This window comes from Phocoena sinus, chromosome 11 (assembly GCF_008692025.1).
Source record: "Phocoena sinus isolate mPhoSin1 chromosome 11, mPhoSin1.pri, whole genome shotgun sequence".
In the NCBI taxonomy this organism is placed as follows: Eukaryota; Metazoa; Chordata; class Mammalia; order Artiodactyla; family Phocoenidae; genus Phocoena; species Phocoena sinus.
The window spans coordinates 80,784,991-80,805,569 of NC_045773.1; the positions used below are offsets into that span (position 1 = coordinate 80,784,991).

Consider the following 20,579-nt stretch of genomic DNA (forward strand, 5'->3'; position numbering starts at 1 on the left):
GAACTCTTACACATTTCTGGTAAAAGCTTAAGTTGGTACTAGCACTTTTAAAAAAATTTATGTTTTTACTGAAGTATAGTTGATTTACAATGTTTTGTTGGGTACTAGCACTTTGGAACTCAAAATAGCATTATCTAGTATGTTTAAAGTGTATATACCATATACTCCAGTATTTGATTTTTAAAATCCTGAAAGAATATTTAATTTTTTTTTTTGCGGTACACGGGCCTCTCACTGCTGTGGCCCCTCCCATCGCGGAGCACAGGCTCCCGACACGCAGGCCCAGCAGCCATGGCCCACGGGCCCAGCCGCCCCGCGGCATGTGGGATCCTCCCGGACCGGGGCACAAACCCGCGTCCCCTGCATTGGCAGGTGGACTCCCAACCACTGAACCACCAGGTAAGCCCAAGAATATTTAATTTTAATTTTGGTTTTAGCACATACAGGAATGCTTTGATGCTCCTCCCTTCCAAAGGTGGAGCTTAATTTTCTCCTGAGTGTGGGCTGCATTTAATGACTCACTTCTACCTGATAGAGTAAGGCTGATGTGATGGTGTATGACGCTGGGTCTAGGACATAAAACTCACTTAAGCTTCCATCTTTGTTGCTCTCTTGCTCAGATCACTTGCTCTGGGGGAAGCCAGCTGCCATGTCATAAGCAGCCCTATGGAAAGGTCCATGTGGCTGCAAATTGAGGCCCTCTTCCAAGAGCCGTACAAGTGAGCCATGTTTCATGTGAATCCTGCAGCCCTAGTCAAGCCATCAGATGATGCAGCCCTGGCTGACAACTTGATTGTCTCCTTTAGAGAGGCCCAGAGCCAGAAACACTCTGGGAGATAATAAATGTTTGTTGTTTTGAATAACAACTAAGTTTTGAATAATTTATTTTGCAGCAGCAGGTAACTAATATAGTGTCTCAGGAGGAAAATAAATTCTTGTACTTTAATTTTTGTTTGCTCTAAATTAATTATAAGATATTAAACATGTCATTTGGTTTTCTTTTTTTTTTTCGGTACGCGGGCCTCTCACTGTTGTGGTCTCTCCCGTTGCAGAGCACAGGCTCCGGATGCGCAGGCTCAGCGGCCATGGCTCACGGGCACAGCCGCTCGGCGGCATGTGGGATCTTCCTGGACCGGGGCACGAACCCATGTCCCCTGCATCAGCAGGCGGACTCTCAACCACTGCGCCACCAGGGAAGCCCCCAAAATATAAATTTTATTTCATCATAACTTCAGTTCAAAATAATCAGTATGCCAGAATGGTATATTTTGGGGTGGTATTTTTCTGCTCCTCTTCAACTCACACAAACTCAGGGATATGGAATGAAGACAATTTTAAAACACAGCAACACAGGAGACACTGACACATGGTTTGGGAAAGTAAAATCTAGGAGCTTTGTGAGTATGATTGGCAGTGCCATTTAGGCACATTTCTGTATTGGTAAGGGCCAAAATCAGTTTTACAGATTAGATTCCTGATGTTTGCGGAACATAAAGATTGTGCTCCCCGCTATAGTTAACAAACACAAAGGAAACTATCCGATCCATATGGGAATCTCTATCTGGTGTTTTCAGGCACAACTTCTCCAGGTTTAAAGCACAAAACCCCTGTTCCTCCACCTCCATTCCCAGAGAGACCTCACTCTCTGGCATCAAGGTCCCTGGCGGGTGAGTTTTCTTCTAGAAGAGTCCAAGGGGTGAGAGATAAGGGGTGAGAGGCAGATGGTCCTGTTCAGCCACGATGGTTTCGAAAGAACACTGGAGGAAAAACTGGCTGAGCCCAATCTGGGCATGGCTTCTTGGTTTCCTCAGACAGCCCCCGGGCCAGGACTCAGAGAGACAATGTGACGAAGAGCATTCGGTGCAGGAGGAGCGGGATCAGGGCAACATCCCAGAACTCGAGTGTGGCTCACTGGGTCTCTCTCAGGGCGGTGTCTGGGGCGGGGACGCTCAGTGTTGGGGATTCTTCATCTCCCCTGAGTTTCACTTTCTCTCTCACAGCCTGTGTCGAACCCTCCTGACTGGATACTCATGACGATGCCCCAGTCCTCACTCCCATTGCGTGTCCGTTTTCTAGAAGCCAATAAGCGTCCCCGCGGTTCCCGGTTGTAAAATCTCCACCGACCAGCCTCACGCAGTTTCTCCTCAGACGCCGAGGACACAGGTCATGGCACCGCGAACCCTCCTCCTGCTCCTCTCCGGGGCCCTGGCCCTGACCGAGACCTGGGCGGGTGAGTGCGTGGTCGGGAGGGAACGGCCTCTGCGGGGAGGAGCGAGGAGACCCCGGGGGTCGGGGGTCAGGACTCCCAGGGAAGGAGCCACGCCGCCGCCCCCGGTCCAGACCCGCCCCCGGTCCAGACCCGCCCCCTCACCCCGGTCCCCGCCTCTCCCTCCCCCCTCCCTTGCTTCCCGCCCCCTTTTCTCTCCCCCCGAGGTGCCGGCCCTTCTCCGGCCTCCACACCTTTTCCGTCTCACGAGTCCCTCGCCCCCTCCCCCCTGCCGGCCCCGTCACCTCGGACCCGGGGACCCGCGCTGGGAGGAGGGTCGGACCGGGTCTCACCCCAACCCGCCCCCAGGCTCCCACTCCCTGAGGTATTTCCACACCGGGATGTCCCGGCCCGGCCGCGGGGAGCCCCGCTTCATCTCCGTCGGCTACGTGGACGACACGCAGTTCGTGCGGTTTGACAGCGACGCCCCGAATCCGAGGAAGGAGCCGCGGGCGCCGTGGATGGAGCAGGAGGGGCCGGAGTACTGGGAAGAGGAGACGCAGATCTCCAAGGACGCCGCACAGGTTTACCGAGTGAACCTGAACAAACTGCGCGGCTACTACAACCAGAGCGAGGCCGGTGAGCGACGCGGGCCCGGGTCCGGGTCATGACCCTCATCCCCAGGGACGGGCCGGCGTCGCCCCGAGTCTCCGGGTCCGAGGGCAACCCCAACATTGCGGGACCCGCCCGGCCTCCCGACTCTGGAGGAAACGGCGGGACTTTACCCGGTTTCATTTTCGGTTTGGGTTTAATCGCTGCGGCTGGTCGGGACGGGGTCAGGGTCTCACACCATCCAGGAGATGTACGGCTGCGACGTGGGGCCGGACGGTCGCCTCCTCCGCGGGTACAGACAGTTAGCCTACGACGGCGCCGATTACATCGCCCTGAACGAGGACCTGAGCTCCTGGACCGCGGCCGACGCGGCGGCTCAGATCTCCAAGAGCAAGCTTGAGAAGGCCGGTGCTGCGGAGCGCCACAGAGCCTACCTGGATGGGGCATGCGTAGAGGCGCTCCTCGGATACCTGGAGACCGGGAAGGACACGCTGCAGCGCGCAGGTACGAGCGTCCGCGGGGCCTCCCTGGTCTCCCCTCGGGCTGGAGCTGGCTTCCCACAAGGGGAGGAAATGGGGTCCCTGTGGGAACACTGCCCCAACTTCTTGTTGGGAGAGGGAGGAATCGCCCAGGTTTTCGTATTCTGTACGAGACAGTGACTCGCCGGTGGCCTAACTTCTCTGAAAGACAGTGAAGGAATCCAGTCTCTATGGGGAAGAAACAGGAAACCATCCCTAAAATAACTGACCAGCGGTGCCCTTTGACCCTGACCCCCATCTTGTGAACCATGACTTTCTCTCTCAAGCCTGTTCTCAGCCTAAGAACATCTTAGGAGGCCTGACTCTAGCTTTTCTGAGTCATTCAGCCTCCACCAAAGTCAGGACCATTGCTCTGTATTCTCCCCTTTACATGGAGCCTCCTACCTTGGCTTTCATCCTTATTCTAGAACTTGCCAAGGACTGGGAGATCTTCCCAGACCCCGGAGTCCAGGCTGGTGTCTGGTGTTTTTGCTGCTTCTTTTCAAACCTGTTGTGCTGTTCATTCTCAGGATGGTCACGTGATGCTGGTTCAGTGGCCCATGAAGGTAACACTAAGTGTGAATTTTCTGATTCTTCCTCCTCAGACCCTCCAAAGACACACGTGACCCACCACCCCATCTCTGACCGTGAGGTCACCCTGAGGTGCTGGGCCCTGGGCTTCTACCCTAAGGAGATCTCACTGACCTGGCAGCGTGATGGGGAGGATCAGACCCAGGACATGGAGCTTGTGGAGACCAGGCCTTCAGGGGATGGAACCTTCCAGAAGTGGGGGGCCCTGGTGGTGCCTTCTGGAGAGGAGCAGAGATACACGTGCCATGTGCAGCACGAGGGGCTTCAGAAGCCCCTCACCGTGAGATGGGGTAAGGAGGGACATGTGGGGTGGAGCTTCCTCTCAGATAAAGCAGGAGCCCTTCTGGACACGTTCAGCAAGGTCGGGATTCAGGCCTGAGGTCAGGGCCCCTTCCCTTTCCTCCACAGAACCTCCTCAGCCCACCGTCCCCATCATGGGCCTCATTGTTGGCCTGGTTCTCTTGGTGGTCACTGGAGCCGTGGTGGCTGGAGCTGTGATCTGGAGGAAGAAGCACTCAGGTAGGGAAGGTGGGGAAGGATCTGAGTTTTCTTGTCTCACTGGGGGATTCAAGCCCAGGTAGACGTTTGCCTGCCTCATTACTGGAAAGTACCCTACACACACATGTGGAATATGGAGCTGAGTGCTAACACTTACCCTTTCATAAAGTACATATGAAAATGAAAGACAGATTTTTCACCTTCATAATTCCAGTTGAGGGCCTGTTTCTTAGCACTTGAAGGTCAGAGGGGGAAGGTCCCGCTAAGGACAGACTCCCAGGAGGGCAGCTGGTCCACTCCCCCCATATCTCCTTTCTTCATGTTCCTGATCCTGTCCTGGATTTTTGGTTACAGTTCTGGAAAGTTCTCTGTGGTCCAGGACTAGGGGGTTCCTCTAGGATCTCACAACTCAGTCTTCTCCCTGGCCTCTCACGTGAGCTTTTCTTCTTACAGGTGAGAAAGGAGGGAGCTACGCTCAGGCTGCAAGTAAGTGTGGAGGGGCTGTGATTCCTGAGACCCTTGTGAGGGTGCAGACAGGAGGCCATGGGGGCCTCACCCTCCTAAAGTTCCTTCTCTAGTTTCTCTCCTGTGGGTTCTGACCACGTCCTGGTTTTGTTCTCCCCCAGGCAGTGACAGTGCCCAGGGCTCTGATGTGTCTCTCAGGGATCCTAAAGGTGAGACCCTGCAGGACCTAGATTGGGAGAGGTGTTGGGGCGGAGGGGATGCCCGGGTGGTGGGGATCCTTGAATGGGACATTTGAGCATGTGGGGGGCTGTTGGGAAGGTCAGCACTTACATGACTGACCTGCATTTGTTCATGATTATTTTCTTTCATAGTGTGAGGCAGCAGCCTCGTGGGACTGGGTGATGCACGGTCCCACTTTGTGGCTTCAGATCCCGTGACTCCTCTTTCTGCAGCTGCATCTGAATGTGTCTGTGTTCCTCGTAGCCTAATGTGAGGAGGTAGGGAGACTGGCCCACCCCTGCCCACCACGACCCCTCCCCACCCTGACCTGTGTTCTCTTCCCTGATCCACTTGCCTGTTCCAGCAGAGGCAGGGCTGGGCCACCTCCATCCCTGTCTTAACTTCGTGGTGCACTGAATAATAATGTCTTACTTGCCTGTTGGCAATAAAATCTGTATATGAATTTTTTTTTTCTAATTCCTGCCTTGAGGCGTTGATGGGATAATAAAGGAAAGGATTCTTAAAGTTTGAGAGAGGAAATAAATGGAAGCGCTGAGAACCTTCCAGAATCCGTGTGCTTGCTGTGCTCTGTCTGCTGCCGGTGGGACAGGAGGAGGTGATGAGGAACTGAGCATGGACGCGGCCTGTGCCCACTCCGTGCTCACTGCATCTTGGGCTTTGAGGTGGTCACTCTTGGTCACATCTTCTCAGCTCCTTTGTCATTGTCTCTTCAGAACTTTGTCCCACCAGCAGCTGTGATCTCAGAAGAAGTCACCAGGTCAGCCTCGGCTCAGGCCTCTGTCCAGTCCTCAGCCCCTATCTTTTGGGTGTTATTTGTTGTTTCTTTCTTTCTTTAGAGGTTCTTGCCTGAGTTTGTGTTTTATTCTCCTTTGGGTGTCCCCCACCTCTGACAGCTGGAGGGGTCGTTTGGCCTGTCGTGGTCCCCACAAGGCCCAAGGCTGCCCCTGCACACAGGAGAGTCTGTGGTGTCCAGAGGTGGATTTTCAGATTCATCCAGCTCTTGCCCTTTGTCTAGGGTTTGATTGTTCTTTCCATATTTCCCCCAACCTTCTCAAAGGATCCAGATTCTGGAATTAGCAGAAAGGCGGGAAACCATAATGTCTCGTCTTAGGTAAGTTCCTGTCGGAATTCTGCTCTGCTCGCCTACACTCTCCCTGCCCTTAGCTCTAGTAATCCCAGTGCTGGCTCCAGTACAAACTCATGGATTTATAAAGCAGAGTCTAGGACTTCCCTGGTGGTCCGTTGGTTAAGATGCTGCTCTTCCACTGCAGGGGGCTTGTGTTTGATCCCTGGTCAGGGAAGTTCCATACCCTGTGTGGCCAAAAAAAGGAAAAAAAAAAAAGTAAAGCAGAGTCTAATTTAGGTTTATATTTGGTTGGAAAATAGGACCCATAAGTCAAGGATCATTGTTTTCTGAAAAGAAAAATATACTTGTGTGAGGCAGTGCGGCGGAAGGTTGGTTGGTGGGAAGGGGAGAACAGCACTTGTGAGACAAACACCGGCAGCACTGACATCATGTGAGTAGATGTTGTTCTGTAGCTGCCACAAAACAGCTTTTGGCCTGAGGTCACAGTAATAAAGATACTGTCTCTAGAATAAGGAGGTGCTTTACATTGAACATTCACTCAACTGATACAGTTGTGTGCCAGATATATGACACAGTATTTTGCATCTGGGAAACATCATTGAAGTAAAAACAGAAAAATTGCTGGCCTTGTGGAGCATGTATTCTAGTGGGACGAGACAGACTATGTGCTGTCAGCATAGTAAATAAGGAAAGTGTTCTGTTACAAGGGGATACGTACAATGGAAAAGATGCAGTGGAGAAGGTGATCCAGAGTGTGAGTACGGGAACAGGGAAAATGGGTATTTTACTAGGGCGGTCAGGGAGGGCCTCACTGGGAAGGTGACCTTTGAGGAGAGATTTGAAGGACATGGAGGAATTATCCCTGAGGATGTCTGGAGGAGGTTCTTTCCAGGCAGAGGGAACCTCCAGGCAAATGCACCAGGGCAGAAGCATGTCTGTGTGTCCCAGTTAAAGTGAGGAGGCCAGTATGGCAGGAGCAGAGATTAATTGAGATAAGATCAGAGGTACAGCCAGACCATGTAAGGCCTGGAGGATGCTGGAAGGGTTTTGACGTTTGCTCTGAGGGAGATGGGAGTTATAAGATAGTTTTGAGCAGAAGAGGGACATGGTATGACTTCTTGATTTTTTTAAATATTTTTATTTTATTGGAGTATAGTTGATTTACAACGTTGTGTTAGTTTCAAGTGTACAGCAAAGTGATTCAGTTATACATATACATATATTCTTTTTTAGATTCTTTTCTCATATAGGTTATCACAGAATATTGAACAGAGTTCCTTGTACTATACAGTAGGTCCTTGTTGGTTATCTATCTCATACATAGTAGTGTGTGTGTGTGTTCATCCCAAGCTCCTGATTTATCCCTCCCCCCAACGTTTCCCTTTTGGTAACTTTTTTTTTTTTTTTTTAAAGAAGATGTTGGGGGTAGGAGTTTATTAATTAATTAATTTTTGCTGTGTTGGGTCTTCGTTTCTGTGCGAAGGCTTTCTCTAGTTGTGGCAAGCGGGGGCCACTCTTCTTCGCGGTGCGCAGGCCTCTCACTATCGCAGCCTCTCTTGTTGCGGAGCACAGGCTCCACACGTGCAGGCTCAGTAGTTGTGGCTCACGGGCCTAGTTGCTCCGCAGCATGTGGGATCCTCCCAGACCAGGGCTCAAACCTGTGTCCCCTGCATTAGCAGGCAGATTCTCAACCACTGCACCACCAGGGAAGCCCTGTAAGTTTGTTTTGATATCTGTAAGTCTGTTTCGTAAATAAGTTCATTTGTATCTTTTTTTAAAATTAGATTCCACATATTAGTGATATCATATGGTATTTGTCTTTCTCTGTCCTTACTTCACTTCGTATGATAATCTCTAGGGCCATCCATGCTGCTGAAAATGACATTACTTTATTCTTTTTTATGGCTGAGTATATTCCATTGGACTTCACCTTTAAAAGCATCACTTTGGGGCTTCCCTGGTGGCGCAGTGGTTGGGAGTCCACCTGCTGATGCGGGGGACACGGGTTCGTGTCCCGGTCCGGGGGGATCCCACATGCCGCGGAGCAACTAAGCCCGTGCGCCACAACTACTGAGCCTGCGCCCCTAGAGCCCATGCTCCGCAACAAGAGAAGCCACCACGAGAAGCCTGCGCACCTCAAGGAAGAGTAGCTCCCGCTTTCAGCAACTAGAGAAAGCTCGCGTGCAGCAACGAAGACCCAACGCAGCCAAAAATAAGTAAATAAATAAATAGTATCAGTTGAGGATTTATAAGAAGAAAACCAAGTAAAATACTGAATTGAAATAGTTATTTTAAAAAGAAAATAGGCAAAATTAAGAACAAAACATAGTTGTCTGAGATATGTCACTGCAGACAAAGGAGAGATTTAAACAATCTTAAAACTGAAGAAATTTATGTCAGTGGAAAAGACTTAGTACAAGTCAATAAGTTAAAGCAGTTATAAAAATTGTTTCCCTTCAACCTTATCCAGAATGTTTTAGAGGTTAAGTCCTACCAAACCTTCAAGGAAACCTAATGATCTATATAAAATATTCAAGAGGAAAAAGAAATATAGGTTGTATGTAAAGTATGCCTCAACCAAGTTGGTTTTAAAACTATTATTCTCTTTGGAATCTGTACTTCGGTTAGGTAAACAAAACAAACAAAACACCTTGTTCTTGTTGCTAAGAGCTACACCCGGCACATCTGGAGGTAAGGAGTCCTAAGGTTTGCAACTTGCTCTCAGGCAGTCCAGCAATAACGATGATAGCCATCTTTTATGTATTCAGAGGGAGATCAAACAGTTATGGTAAAATTTTAATAAATGACAGAACTAAATATAAGTTAGAAATAATAAAAATATATTTTAAAATTTATTTCCCCTGTAGATTTTCCCACCCTTTTTCATCTTCTCTCTTCCTTTCTTCAACCCTTTCTCCCTTCCCGCCCTCCTTTTCCTGGTCTCTTCTTTACATCTTGTCCCCTGCACATTCGAGCCCCACAGTGAACACAGGTGACTCTGTCCACCTCAGGCCAGATGCGGGCGGACAGGGGAGTGGGTGCTCGCCCGAGCAGTTGTAAGCTGTGCCTGGACCCGCTGTTACTGTGTCCTTTAGTGAAGTCACTCCAGTCTTTGAAGGAAGTCACACCAGCTCTAAATTATGTTCCCCACAGAAGAAGGAGCATTCTCGGCGGGTATTTCCTAGATCCTTAGCGGGCCCTCTGCTTCCTGGGGGGGAAGCAAGGCTGGAGGATGAGTTTTTGGTTCTCAGAATCTAACAGCGGGGCCCGGGGCGGGGCGGAGCTGGAAGAAACATTTCCCTATTCACACGCCTCAGAATCAACCAAGACCTTGTTTGAAATAAGTCGGATTCTAGATCCCCCTCCGGATCTACCAACTCGGAATTTCCAAGGACCACATAGGTCTTCATTTTCTCAAGCGGCAGTTTGAGAACCAGAAACCTAAATGCAGCTCTCTCCCCTCCCAGCCTGCACATAAGTTCCTTTATTCTGCTTTTAAATCCGTGGACGACTTTTATTTCCTTCAGCCCAGGGTTTGGGGGACGGGTGATTTCCAGTCCTCACTGTAAACTCTGGCCCAGCAGAGAAAACTTCAGGGCCTTCCTGCGAGCCCCGCCTTGGGTTCTGCGAGCATCCGCGCTGGGTGGTTTAGGTTCCTTTTCCGGACCCAGCAGTGGCACCAGAGGTCTGCAGAAAGAAAGATGCCGCTGTGCGGGTGAGTCCAGGGGTACAAAGGTGAGAGTGGAGGGAGAAAATGTCTTTCATGGGGCAGAGCAGAGGGGGCTGGAAGCAGGGTGGGGTGGAGGGAACATACTTTCTACAAAAGACAACCTGGGAAGCTTGGGCGGGGGGCCGGTGTGTGTTGGGGGGTGAGGCAGCCAAATCTAGATCCAGGGAGCAACCCTGGCCCTGAGCCCTATACCATCAGGGCCTCTTCCACCCCCAGAATGAGTAGGATTGGCTTTATCTCTAGTTACAATCGTCTCAAAATGCTGTGCAACAAACCTAGCATATTAGCGTTAAAGTATTGAAAGTCTTTTTTGGGAGGGTGGGGGTGAGCTGAATGAGACGGTTTGCTGGATTTGCACACCTAAGATGTCCTCTAAGGAGTGTTGACATCATGGAGGAAAGGGCTTGGGCCCAGCTGTCGGGAGAGCTGGGTTCCATCTGCCTCTCTACATCTCACTATTCTTGCTATCTTTAGAAGTGAAAAGATTCTCTCTGAGAATGAGCAGGACCCAATCCCTGAATGGCTAAATAAATTATGATGCTCAAAGGAATTAATCAAAATGGATGTGAGATCTAAGAAATGGTTAAAACTTTGTGATGCATGAGATTTCCATCCACAGAAAAAGTGTAGGGTAGGGGTCTTAGTGGAATGGCTAGTAGTGACAGGCAGAGTTCAATGTGAGAAAGCATTTGCAGGGGAGACAAAGATGAAATGAACACAGTTCCTGCTACTGGAGTGGCTCATTGTCTAATGGGAGGAGTATAAGATGGTAAGATAGGGTTCAAGGGAGAGCACACCTGGTACCATCAAGGAGGTTCAAACCATGGCCTAGACCAGTGGTTCTAAAATTTGCCAATACATTGGAATCACCAAGGGAGCTTTAAAAGATATGAAGGTCTAAGTCCAACCCAAGGGATACTAATTCAATTGGTTTTGGCCACTGCCTGAACATACAGACAGTGAAAACTCTCCAGCTGGTTTTAATAAGCAGCTGAGTTTGAGGACCATGGTGTAGGTATTCCAGAGACTAAGAGATGAGTGCTGGGGTTAAGTCACAGCTTTCAGTAGAAGGAGGCCTTCAGGACAGCATTATTGTTATTACAGTATTATTGAAGTATAATTCATATATCACATAATTCACCCTTTTAAAGTACAGTTAAGTGGTGTTTAGTATAATCCAGAGGTTGTGCCACCAATCCCACTATGTAAAAGAGATCTTTTAGGATGTGTAGTTCTGATGGGCTGGAAGGCAGAGGAGAACAATCCATGAGAGGGGAATGTGCAAGCAGTGGCATCCTGATGGGACAGGGTAAGGAAATGGGGCGAGCCCACTTTTACTGCAACCCAGGGGAGATGTCACCAGAGAAGTGGAAGATGATGCCAGACAGCTGGTTGTGGCAACTGCAGGCTTTGATGGTGGAGTAGAGACCTTATGTGTTAATTCTGCAGATGGGGCAGCTGTGGATGGCTGGGGCCTTATGGTTATAACTGGTGACAGGCAGGTGTTTAGGAAGGCTTTGCAGTTCTCTAGGCTGAGGTAGATGAAAGCCTGGACTAAGGTAGCTGCAGTGGGACTGAAAAGGGGTTGGAGGAGCTGACTGTGAGCCCATGAGAGGCAGGGGAAAGGGGATCAGAAGGGACCAAGCTGGTGATGCTTAAAGAGAACTTGGGGAGGGAGAGAGGCTGGTATGCAGGGAGAGGGGTAGAGTTTGCCTGTACATCTGTTGGGTTTGAGGGGCAGATGGGCCCAGAGGCGCAGTTGTCCTGAGGCAGGTTGGAAAGGGAGTTGGGAGAGGTTGGTGTTGGGGTAGATCATGGGGAGCCACCTCATTGGGCCTGAATCAAGAGGCTGCTTTGGGAGAGTGTGGATACCTATAGGCAGAGGCCACAGGAAAAGACACATGGCTCCGTCTTGGAGTCAGTGGGAGGAGAAGATTATAATGGTGGAAGCATCTAGAAGAGTTTGAACTCTGGGGAAGAGTCCTTCATCTGGGCAAGTGGCTTCTGAGAGGCAGAGCTGCTGAAATCTGCAAATCTGGTCTCAGCGGACTGTTGCCAGTACCTCTGCTGTGCAAGGTGGAGGGAGGGGGTTATGGTAGAGAAGTTGTGCCTGAAGGAAGAAGCCCCGAAAGGCCGGAAACGTGGGGTGTCTCTGAAGCAGCCTTGTGAGACCTTCCCTGCTGCGGGCGGGGAGTCTTCTTTGCAGAGGAGGGAGGCGGTGATCTGGGCGCTTCTGGTGGGGGCCGCCCTAACTTTCTGCTGCTCAGAGCCTGTCCCTTCGGCATTTGTCTGCACTCACCCTCCGTCTCACCTTCCTGGGGATCCTAAGGCTTTTCTAGCCTCCAGGCTTTTCTAGGCAGCGGAAGCGGCCGGATGGCGGTCCCCGCTCGGGGGAGGGAGGACAGGGACAGGGACGGGGACGGGGCGGGGGCGGGGCGGGGCCAAGTTTTTAAAGCTCCGTGCGGGCCGTCTCCACTGCCAGTGCGCCGCCGCTGCCCAGCTCAGTGCCGCCCGCTCGGCTGCTGTCCCGGGGTATCTGGGAGGTTGACAAGGTCTGGGCCATGGCGCTACTCCTTGTCCTGCCGTTTCTAGCCGGCGCTGCCCTTTCTGTGCTCCCGGCTACCGCCGCTGGTGAGTGGCGTTCACTGAGGTCCTCAGCCGGGAGCCTGGGGCGGTTTCAGGGTCCGGGTGGGATTCGGTGAGCGTCGCGGGGACCGTCTCACTTGCGGTGCAGCGGGGTGGGGAGTGGGGGCGGGGGAGTGGGGGGAGTAGGGGGCGGGGTGAGGTCGGGGAGGGGCCGGGAGCGGCTCGCGGCCTGTGGCCACCACAGCACGTTCCCGCTTTTCAGTCTCTTTCCAACTCCCACCCTCTGCTCCCCCTGCTGCACCCGCCCTCCCTGCTTTCCTCTTCCTCACACATCCGCGTCCTCTGACTGCCCTGGGTGGGAAGGCTGCCCCCAAGCCCGGGTTGCTCCCGTCAGAGGCGATCAAGGGCTCTTGGAGGTCCGACGCTCAGGCGGCCACTTCCCACCGGTGTGTGGGGTGCTCTCTTAGGCCCCTGAGCGCTATCCTCTCCTCCTGTTCTCAGCTCTGCCCTTTTCCCGTTTCTGGCCTCGGGAATCAGGGGGCTTCCAGACAGACAGCGCTCAAGGGCCTCAGGCCTTGGAGTTGAGGGTCTCTTTCTAGTGACTGGAGCTCTAGGAAGGGCCCAAGGGCCCTGAACCACACTTCCTACCGCTGTGGGCACCGTGGCCGATCCTGGCTTTCACTGAGGGAAGTGACAAAAAATGTTTTCCCATATTCAGATACAGGGAAGTCATTCTGACTTATACATGAACTAAGTTGAATTTTGCACTAAGTAACTAGCCTCTTTGTGGCCTGTCAGACATACATTGTACATCTGCTTTAATTATTAAAGGAAAGGGCACATTGACCAGAAGTAAAGAATGTCCATGTTAAAAATAAAAACTAAATGCCCCTCTTCCTGGGACTCCAACGCTGGTTCACCTTTGATGATAAGACTCCCTTCCCAGGTGCCAAGGCCGTACTGTATGTGCTGCATGTGTACGTGCTGTAGCCCTGACTTGTTTAATGTTCTTTGTTCTGACAAGATATAAAAGCCTGTGCTGTGCTGAAAACCCTGCTGGGTTCAGGGCTAGTCCTTAGTTTGGCTCAAATAAAACTCTTTTCTATTCTTATTATAGATTGTTTATTGATTAATTTCATTGACAGAGTGAATCTGATGGCTTTGGGGCCTAGATTCTTCCTGTGGTTTCTATGGTCTCTACTCCCTCCCTCCTCCCTTACTTCCCCCCTCCCCCACTCATGTTCACTCTTATTTTCTGCTGTGCCCGTGTACCCACCCCTGGTTCTCTCCTTGCCTCCTCCCCTGCCATCTCTTGCGCCCCCTCAGGATTTGTCCTGCCCCTTCCTGCTGTCCCCTCCTCTCTACAGTTCTCTGATCCCTTCCTAGGGCGTCCTCACCCTCATCCCCTTTCCCACCACAGGTCCCTCTCTTCCCCTCATGGGTCTTGACCTGCAAGGACCAGACACCCACATGGCTCCTACCACCCCCCAGCTATCACGAACCTTACATTTCTGGGGATGACTTTTGCCCAGGGGGACTTCCCTCCCTCATCACTACCCTATTTTCATCACCAGGGGGAGCTCTGCTGCTAATGATAACTGGGCCTTGAGCACAGTGCACAGCCCCTGTGGGAGGACCTGTCCCCTGGTCTTGGCACCCATCCTCCTACCTCTGCCCCAGTGCAGGCACCTGCTCTTGGCCCTCGTTCAGTGTGGGCCTTTCCCCCAGCACTGCCCCTTCCTCACTCCTGCATCCTAAACCTCACCCTCTTGAGACCTCCACTCTCCAGGCCTCAGGTGCTGGACTCCACTTGCCCTGGTCCCTCTGCACCTACCCCCATGGCACGTTGCCCAGCTTCCACTCCTTGCCTGAGTGCCTGGGGCCATCACCACGTTCTCATCAATCACAAGCTTCCTCCCAGGAATCACCACGCCATCCTCACCCTCCCTCAACCAGAGCACCCCTCCTCTCCTGTCTTCACCCTAACCCAAGAGCCCCCAGAGTCACCCCTGAGGCATGCTCATCCCCTGCCCCCCAATCCACCCTCACCACTGTCTCCTCTGCAGCCCCTTGCCCTTCCTCCCTCCCCAATAGGAATACTACCCTTGGTCCAACTGCCCACCTCCTTGGCCTTCATCACCCTCTCTTGGGTTCACTGACCCCAGTGGGCTCTCACTACCTCAACCATGTATCCAAAATCCTTGTTGATGCCACTTGGTCAGTTGGCCTTTCCCTACAGGGGGTCTTCCCCTAGCCCCGCCCTCCTGTGCTGCCTGCCTGACCCACACCCTCTGTGGAGGTGTGACCTGCCCCCAACCACTCCCACCATGCAGGTCCCTCCCAATGTGCACCTTGGCTTTTCAGTTCTATTTTCTCTTGCCAACCCTCCTTCTAATTCTCCATGACCCTTGGGCACAAGGCACTGACTCAGGCCCCCAACACCCACCCCTCCCAGGGGACACTGGCAGGTCCATCCACCTCCCCACCTGGGGCCTCACCATGCCTCTTGCACTCTGGGCCCAGACCCACTGCTTCACCTCCACCAGGGGTACTGGCCCACCTTCCACTCTCTTAGGGCCACAGCCCAGCCCCTCAGGCCCCTCTGCCTCGTGCCTCACCCTCCCTTGAGCCCACCTTGTCCATGATGAGCCTGCCCCACGGGCAGCAACCCTCGCTCTCCATCTCACCTGACCCGCCTCTGACCAGGGATGCCTCTGATCCTGGGCCTGACACTGCCCCTCCCTCCCCTCTGACTCCACCTCCCCTCACCCTGGTCTTCCTGCCTCTCCCTTGCCCCCTGCAGGCCAGCTTCTCCCCTTGGCCTCCTGCCTGGACCCTTAGGGAGCCGGTGCCTCCCTGTCCTGGCACTTGTCCTGCGTGTTTGCCCATCTCCACCCCTCCCTCCACTCCTCAATTCCCCTCTCCTTCCCTTCTCTTTTTCTTCTTTCCCGTGTTGGAAAAATTCTCATTGTGGTCCCTTGTACATGTGCGTGTTCTGCATCCTCAGTCCTGGAGCAGGTCAGGACAGCAGAACTTGTCTGCTAAACATTTGATGTGCACTTGTTTCCGGAAAGCTCTTTCATCTGCGGTTCCCCCTTCCCCAGGATCACACAGTCTTCTACAACCTCACGGCGCTGACCCGGGATGGATCTGTGCAGTCCAGCTTTTTCGCTGGGGGACACTTGGATGGCCAGGCCCTCCTGCACTATGACCGTGAGACAAGCAGGGTAGAACCCCGGGGGCTGTGGGCAGAAGAGCTGGGAGCTGAGACGTGGGACACAGAGTCCAAGGACTTGACAGAGACGTGGAAGGACCTCAGAGAGCTTCTAGCAGAAATCCTGGCCCTGCAGGAGGAGAAAGGAGGTGAGAGTGGGGAGAGTCCGAGAGTGCTGTGAGGCCTTTCACTGGATTTGGGGGCAGGGGCCAGAGGATAGGGGTCTGTGAGTTCAGCAGGGGGGTGGCCATGACTCAGCAGCCCTGGGAAGACATGGAGGGGAGCAGGGAGGGTGCCCTCTGGCTGGAGTTTCTCACTTGGGTGTGAGGACAGAGGGACAGCAGGGACTGGAGGAGTCACTGCTGGTGGGGTGGGTTGCAGGTGTGAATTCCCTCCAGGAGATCTGGGCTGTGAAATCCGAGAAGACAACCACGCCTGGAGCTTCAGGTTTCGCTACTATGATGGGGAGCTCCTCCTCTCCTGTCACCCAGAGACCCACTACAGCGCCCCAGTCCTTGGCTCAGAACCTGGCCGTGGAAATGGAGAAGTCCTGGGACACAGATGGCTTTCAAAGCAAGTATTACCAGGCCCACGTGCAGGGAGAGCTTTGTGGAAGACTGCGGGGCTATCTGGAATCCTGGACAGGCTTCAGGGAGAGAACAGGTACTGCTCCTGGGCCAGGGCCCTTCCTCTCCCCCAGACCCCTAGAGCCTCCCCGCCGTGACTCTGCACGTGGAGACCCTCCCTGTCCTCTGGGTACATATATGCTCTGCTGGCGTGGTGTCCTGAAATTTAATGCCATCCTGAAAGCCTCCTTCTACTGAAAGCTGTGCCTTATCCCCAACCCACATCTCTTGGTCTTTGGAATACCTACGCCATGGTCCTTAAACCTGATTGCTTATAGAACCACCTGGGGAGCTTTTACTATCCATATGTCTAGGCCATGGCCAAAACCAACTGAATCAGTATCCCTTGGGTTGAACCTAGGGCTTCATATCTTTTAAAGCCCCCTCAGTGATTCCAAATATGTAGGCAAGTTTTAGAATCATTGGTCTAGCCCTGGTTGAAACTTCCCTGATGGAACCAAGTGTGCCCTGCCTTGAACCCCATCTGACCATTTTATACTCCCCACATTAGAAAATGAGCCACTTTAGGATCAGGAACTGTGTTCATCTTTGTCTCCCTGCAAATGCTTTTTTTAAAGTTGTACTCTGCCTCACATTAGTAACCATTCCACTAAGATCCTTTTCCAATACTTTTCCTGTGGATGGAAATGTCATGCCTCAGGAAGTTTTAACAATTTCTTAGATTTCACATCATTTTTATTAATTAATTACTTTGATCATCATAATTTATTTAGCAGGTCAGGGACTGGGTCCTGTCCCATCTCAGAGAGCTTCTTTTCATTGTGAAAGGTCACAAGGGTAGTGAAAGTATAGAGGCAGATGGAACCCAGCTCTCCTGGACAAGCCCTTTCCTCCAAGACCATCGTCTTTCGAAGACTTGCTAGGTGTGGCAGCTCCAGCAAACTCTCATTTGAGTTGCAACCCCTCTCCCCCCAAAAAGACTTTTAATACTAATACTAATATGTTAGGTTTGTCTCACAGCATTTAGAGATGACTGCAATGAGAGATAAAGCCAACTACTCTTCGTGAGAGGTACGACTCCAGATTTGGGGTGCTCTCCCGGATTTGGGCGTGGCTGCCCCTCCCCCATCAAGCGTCGCAGCTAGTCTCTTGTACAAAGTATTTTCCCTCCACGCCACGCTGCCTCCAGCCTCCCCTGCTCTGCTCTATAAACTACCTGTTCTCCCTCCACTCTCCCTTTTGTACCCCTGGGCTCACCGGCACACTGGCATCTTTCTCTGCGCAGACCTCTCGCACTGCTGCTGGGTCCCGACAGGAAACCGAAAGCAGCCAGCGCGGATGCTTCCATAACCCAAGGCGCGGCCCCGCTGCACCCTCAGAAGATCAACCAACCCCTAACTCTGGTTTAAAGGAAATAGAAGTTGTTCATGTATATAAAAGCAGAATAAAGGCTCTTATGGGCAGGTTGGGACAGGAGTGAGCTGCATTCAGGCTTCTGGTCCTCACACTGCTCGGCAATTACATCTAAAGGCTGTGAAAATGCAGACCTGCCTGGGTCCGCGGAAATTCCGAGTCGGTAGGTCTGACGAGAGATCTGGAATTCGACTTATTTTAAACCGCCCCTGGATTGATCCTGAGTTCGGAGCTGCTTCTTCCAGCCCACCCCACTGCGGGGCCCACCCTTAGATTCTAGGATCTAAGTACACTTCCTACAGCCTCGCATCGCCCCCGGGAAGGAAAGCGCCCGCTGCAGAACTGGCCTTTGAATCCGGTCCTTCCTGCCCGAATGAAAAGCAGAGATCCAGAAAACAAAAACAAAAAACCACCGAGGTTCTGCCACGTTCAGGGAGGAAACTACTTTAGACCCAGTGTGACTTCCTTCAAAGACTGGGGTGACTGCCTGAAATGATACGATAACAGTGGAGCTGGGCAACGCTTCATCGTTTACAAAACGCCCGGGTGAGCATCGACTTGGGCGTCGGTACCAGACCGGTCCGAGGTGAGTCACGTGTGTTCGTGTGTTTGAATATGCAGGGGATAAGCCCTAAAGGAGAGAGTGGAAAAAGCGGGGAGGAAGGGAAGGGGGAAAGGGTTGAAGAAAGGAAAAGAGAAGAAAAAGGGAGAAAAAAGCTACGGGGAAATAAACTTTTAGCGATGTAATTTTATGATTTCTAACGTTTATTTTTATTCTTTATTTAGTTCTGTCATTTATTCAAGGTTTGCTATAGCTGTTTGATCTCTCTCTGAATGCATAAATAGACGGCTATTACCGTTACTGCCGAACTGCTGGAGAGTAAGTTGCACGCAGCAGGACTCTTCACCTCCAGTTGTGCAGGGTGTAGCTCTTAGCAACAAGAACAAGGTGTTTTGTTTATTTTGCTTACCTAACCAAAGTACAAATTCCAAAAAGGATAATATTTTAAAAATCAACTTTGAAGGGACACACTTTATATACAATTTAATGCATCTATTTGAAATGCACAGCTGGCTTGAGTTTTGGCAATTTACGCGCCCATGTCACCATTACCACAGTAAAGATGTAGAACATTTCCACTGTCCCCAAAGAAAAGCCTTGTGACATAGTTCCATGCAGCCAATATAAGGAGTAAGATAGATTTTAATGTATTGCTATGACAAGATGTACCCAACACACTTTTAAGCTTCTGTAAAAGCTAGAGAACGTACTGAATTATAATGCCACTAACACCACTTACAAAATATATATCTTATTTATTTTAAAATTTATTTTTATTTACTTGGTTGCACCAGGTCTTAGTTGCAGCATGCGAACTCTTAGTTGTGACATGTTGAATCTGGTTCCCTGACCAGGGTTGGAACTCGGGCCTCCTGCATTGGGAGTTCGGAGTCTTACCCACTGGACCACCAGGGAAGTCCCCAAAATATATATTTTAAATAGATGAAACCCTGGAAGATTGCTCACCGAAGTTCTGACTGTGGTATCTCCAAGGAGTGAGATAATTCGTGGCTTAAAATTTATCTGAAATGTTGGAATCTTCTTTTAGTGTAAATTTGGATTTATATTGTGTAGGGGGTCAGGGAGTGAATATTTCCACTTAAAAATATCATGACACTAAGCCCCAAAGTCAATAAGTTGCAGATTTTTAAACACCAAAGTGTTAACTAAAATCCAACACTAGAAACTGTATTTTGGGATAATCCTTCACATTTTCGTAGCCCTGAATCTTTCAAAGTGCTTTGCAAAGGGATGTTTTTAGTGGAGTAAACGGAATATAAACAAACATTTATGAGAGGCTCGGACTCTAATAAAAAGAAGCGCAAATCAGTGGGGACACAAGGGATCCCGTCACATTTATCCTCAACCCACGTTCCAAACCCGCGGTGCCATAGCGTCCTCCAGCAGAGAAAAGGTCGGGGCAAACCTTATTCCTTGAGCCTCGATTTGTCGTTGAGAAAAGATAAAGGCTTTCAGAGCGAGTCTGAGGAACAAGACACTGACTTTCTTTTTTTTTTTGACACTGACTTTCTGATGTAAAGTTTCAAGAATGCTGGTCAATGGCAGTGTCTCGGTCAGAGCATCCAGCCCATGTGGGCGATGCTCGCTCTGGCTCGCGGGTTTGCAGTGGCTCAAGGAGAGGACACACAGAAACTGAGAATTCCCTGGCGGTCCAGTGGTTAGGACTACAACCTCTCACTGCCGAGGGCCTGGGTTCAATCCCGGTGGGGGAAGTAAGATCCTGCAAGAAGTGCGGTGCGGCCAAAAATGGGAGGAAGGGAGGAAGGGAGGAAGGAAGGAAGGAAGGAAGGAAGGAAGGAAGGAAGGAAGGAAGGGAGGAGGGAGGGAGGGTTGGGACGGTGGCGGGGAGGCAAGGAAACTCAGACAATAACTGGAGAGGAAGAAAGCGTGGTAGGGAGGACCCAAAGCCTCCACACCCGTCCCTTCCTGTTGGTGTTGGAGGGGACAACGCAGTCCTGGGAGGCACAGCTGGTGCAGAAACTTGGGTTGCTCCTGGCAATTTCTGATGAGCTTAAACTGGGAGGAGACTGTAACTTTTTTCCTTTGAAAAGCAGGCTCCTAAAATGGTACTGACAAAGTGGTTTGCAGGGCAGAAATAGAGACACAGATGTAGAGAACAAACATATGGACACCAAGGGGAGAAAGTGGGGTGGGTGGTGGTGGGATGAATTGGGAGATTGGGATTGACATATATACACTAATATGTATAAAATAGATAACTAATAAGAACCTGCAGTATAAAAAATAAA

At 51.3% G+C, this 20,579-nt stretch overlaps 2 protein-coding genes across 2 annotated transcripts; both read left to right on the forward strand.

The window, feature by feature from the left end:
* Nucleotides 1–2,074: 2,074 nt before the first annotated feature.
* LOC116761842 (BOLA class I histocompatibility antigen, alpha chain BL3-7-like) lies at nt 2,075–5,637 on the forward strand. Its single transcript, XM_032648172.1, has 8 exons — nt 2,075–2,230; nt 2,576–2,845; nt 3,047–3,322; nt 3,942–4,217; nt 4,336–4,446; nt 4,879–4,911; nt 5,052–5,099; nt 5,262–5,637. Exons 1-8 carry the CDS (start codon nt 2,167–2,169, stop codon nt 5,264–5,266), a joined length of 1,083 nt encoding a protein of 360 aa, XP_032504063.1. The 5' UTR covers nt 2,075–2,166; the 3' UTR covers nt 5,267–5,637.
* A 3,596-nt stretch (nt 5,638–9,233) lies between these two features.
* LOC116762180 (MHC class I polypeptide-related sequence B-like) lies at nt 9,234–20,079 on the forward strand. The gene is made up of 5 exons (XM_032648928.1): nt 9,234–9,251; nt 9,620–9,952; nt 15,638–15,896; nt 16,129–16,410; nt 17,620–20,079. The coding sequence occupies exons 1-5, from the start codon at nt 9,234–9,236 to the stop codon at nt 17,682–17,684; spliced, it is 957 nt and encodes a 318-aa protein (XP_032504819.1). The 3' UTR covers nt 17,685–20,079.
* Nucleotides 20,080–20,579: the final 500 nt, after the last annotated feature.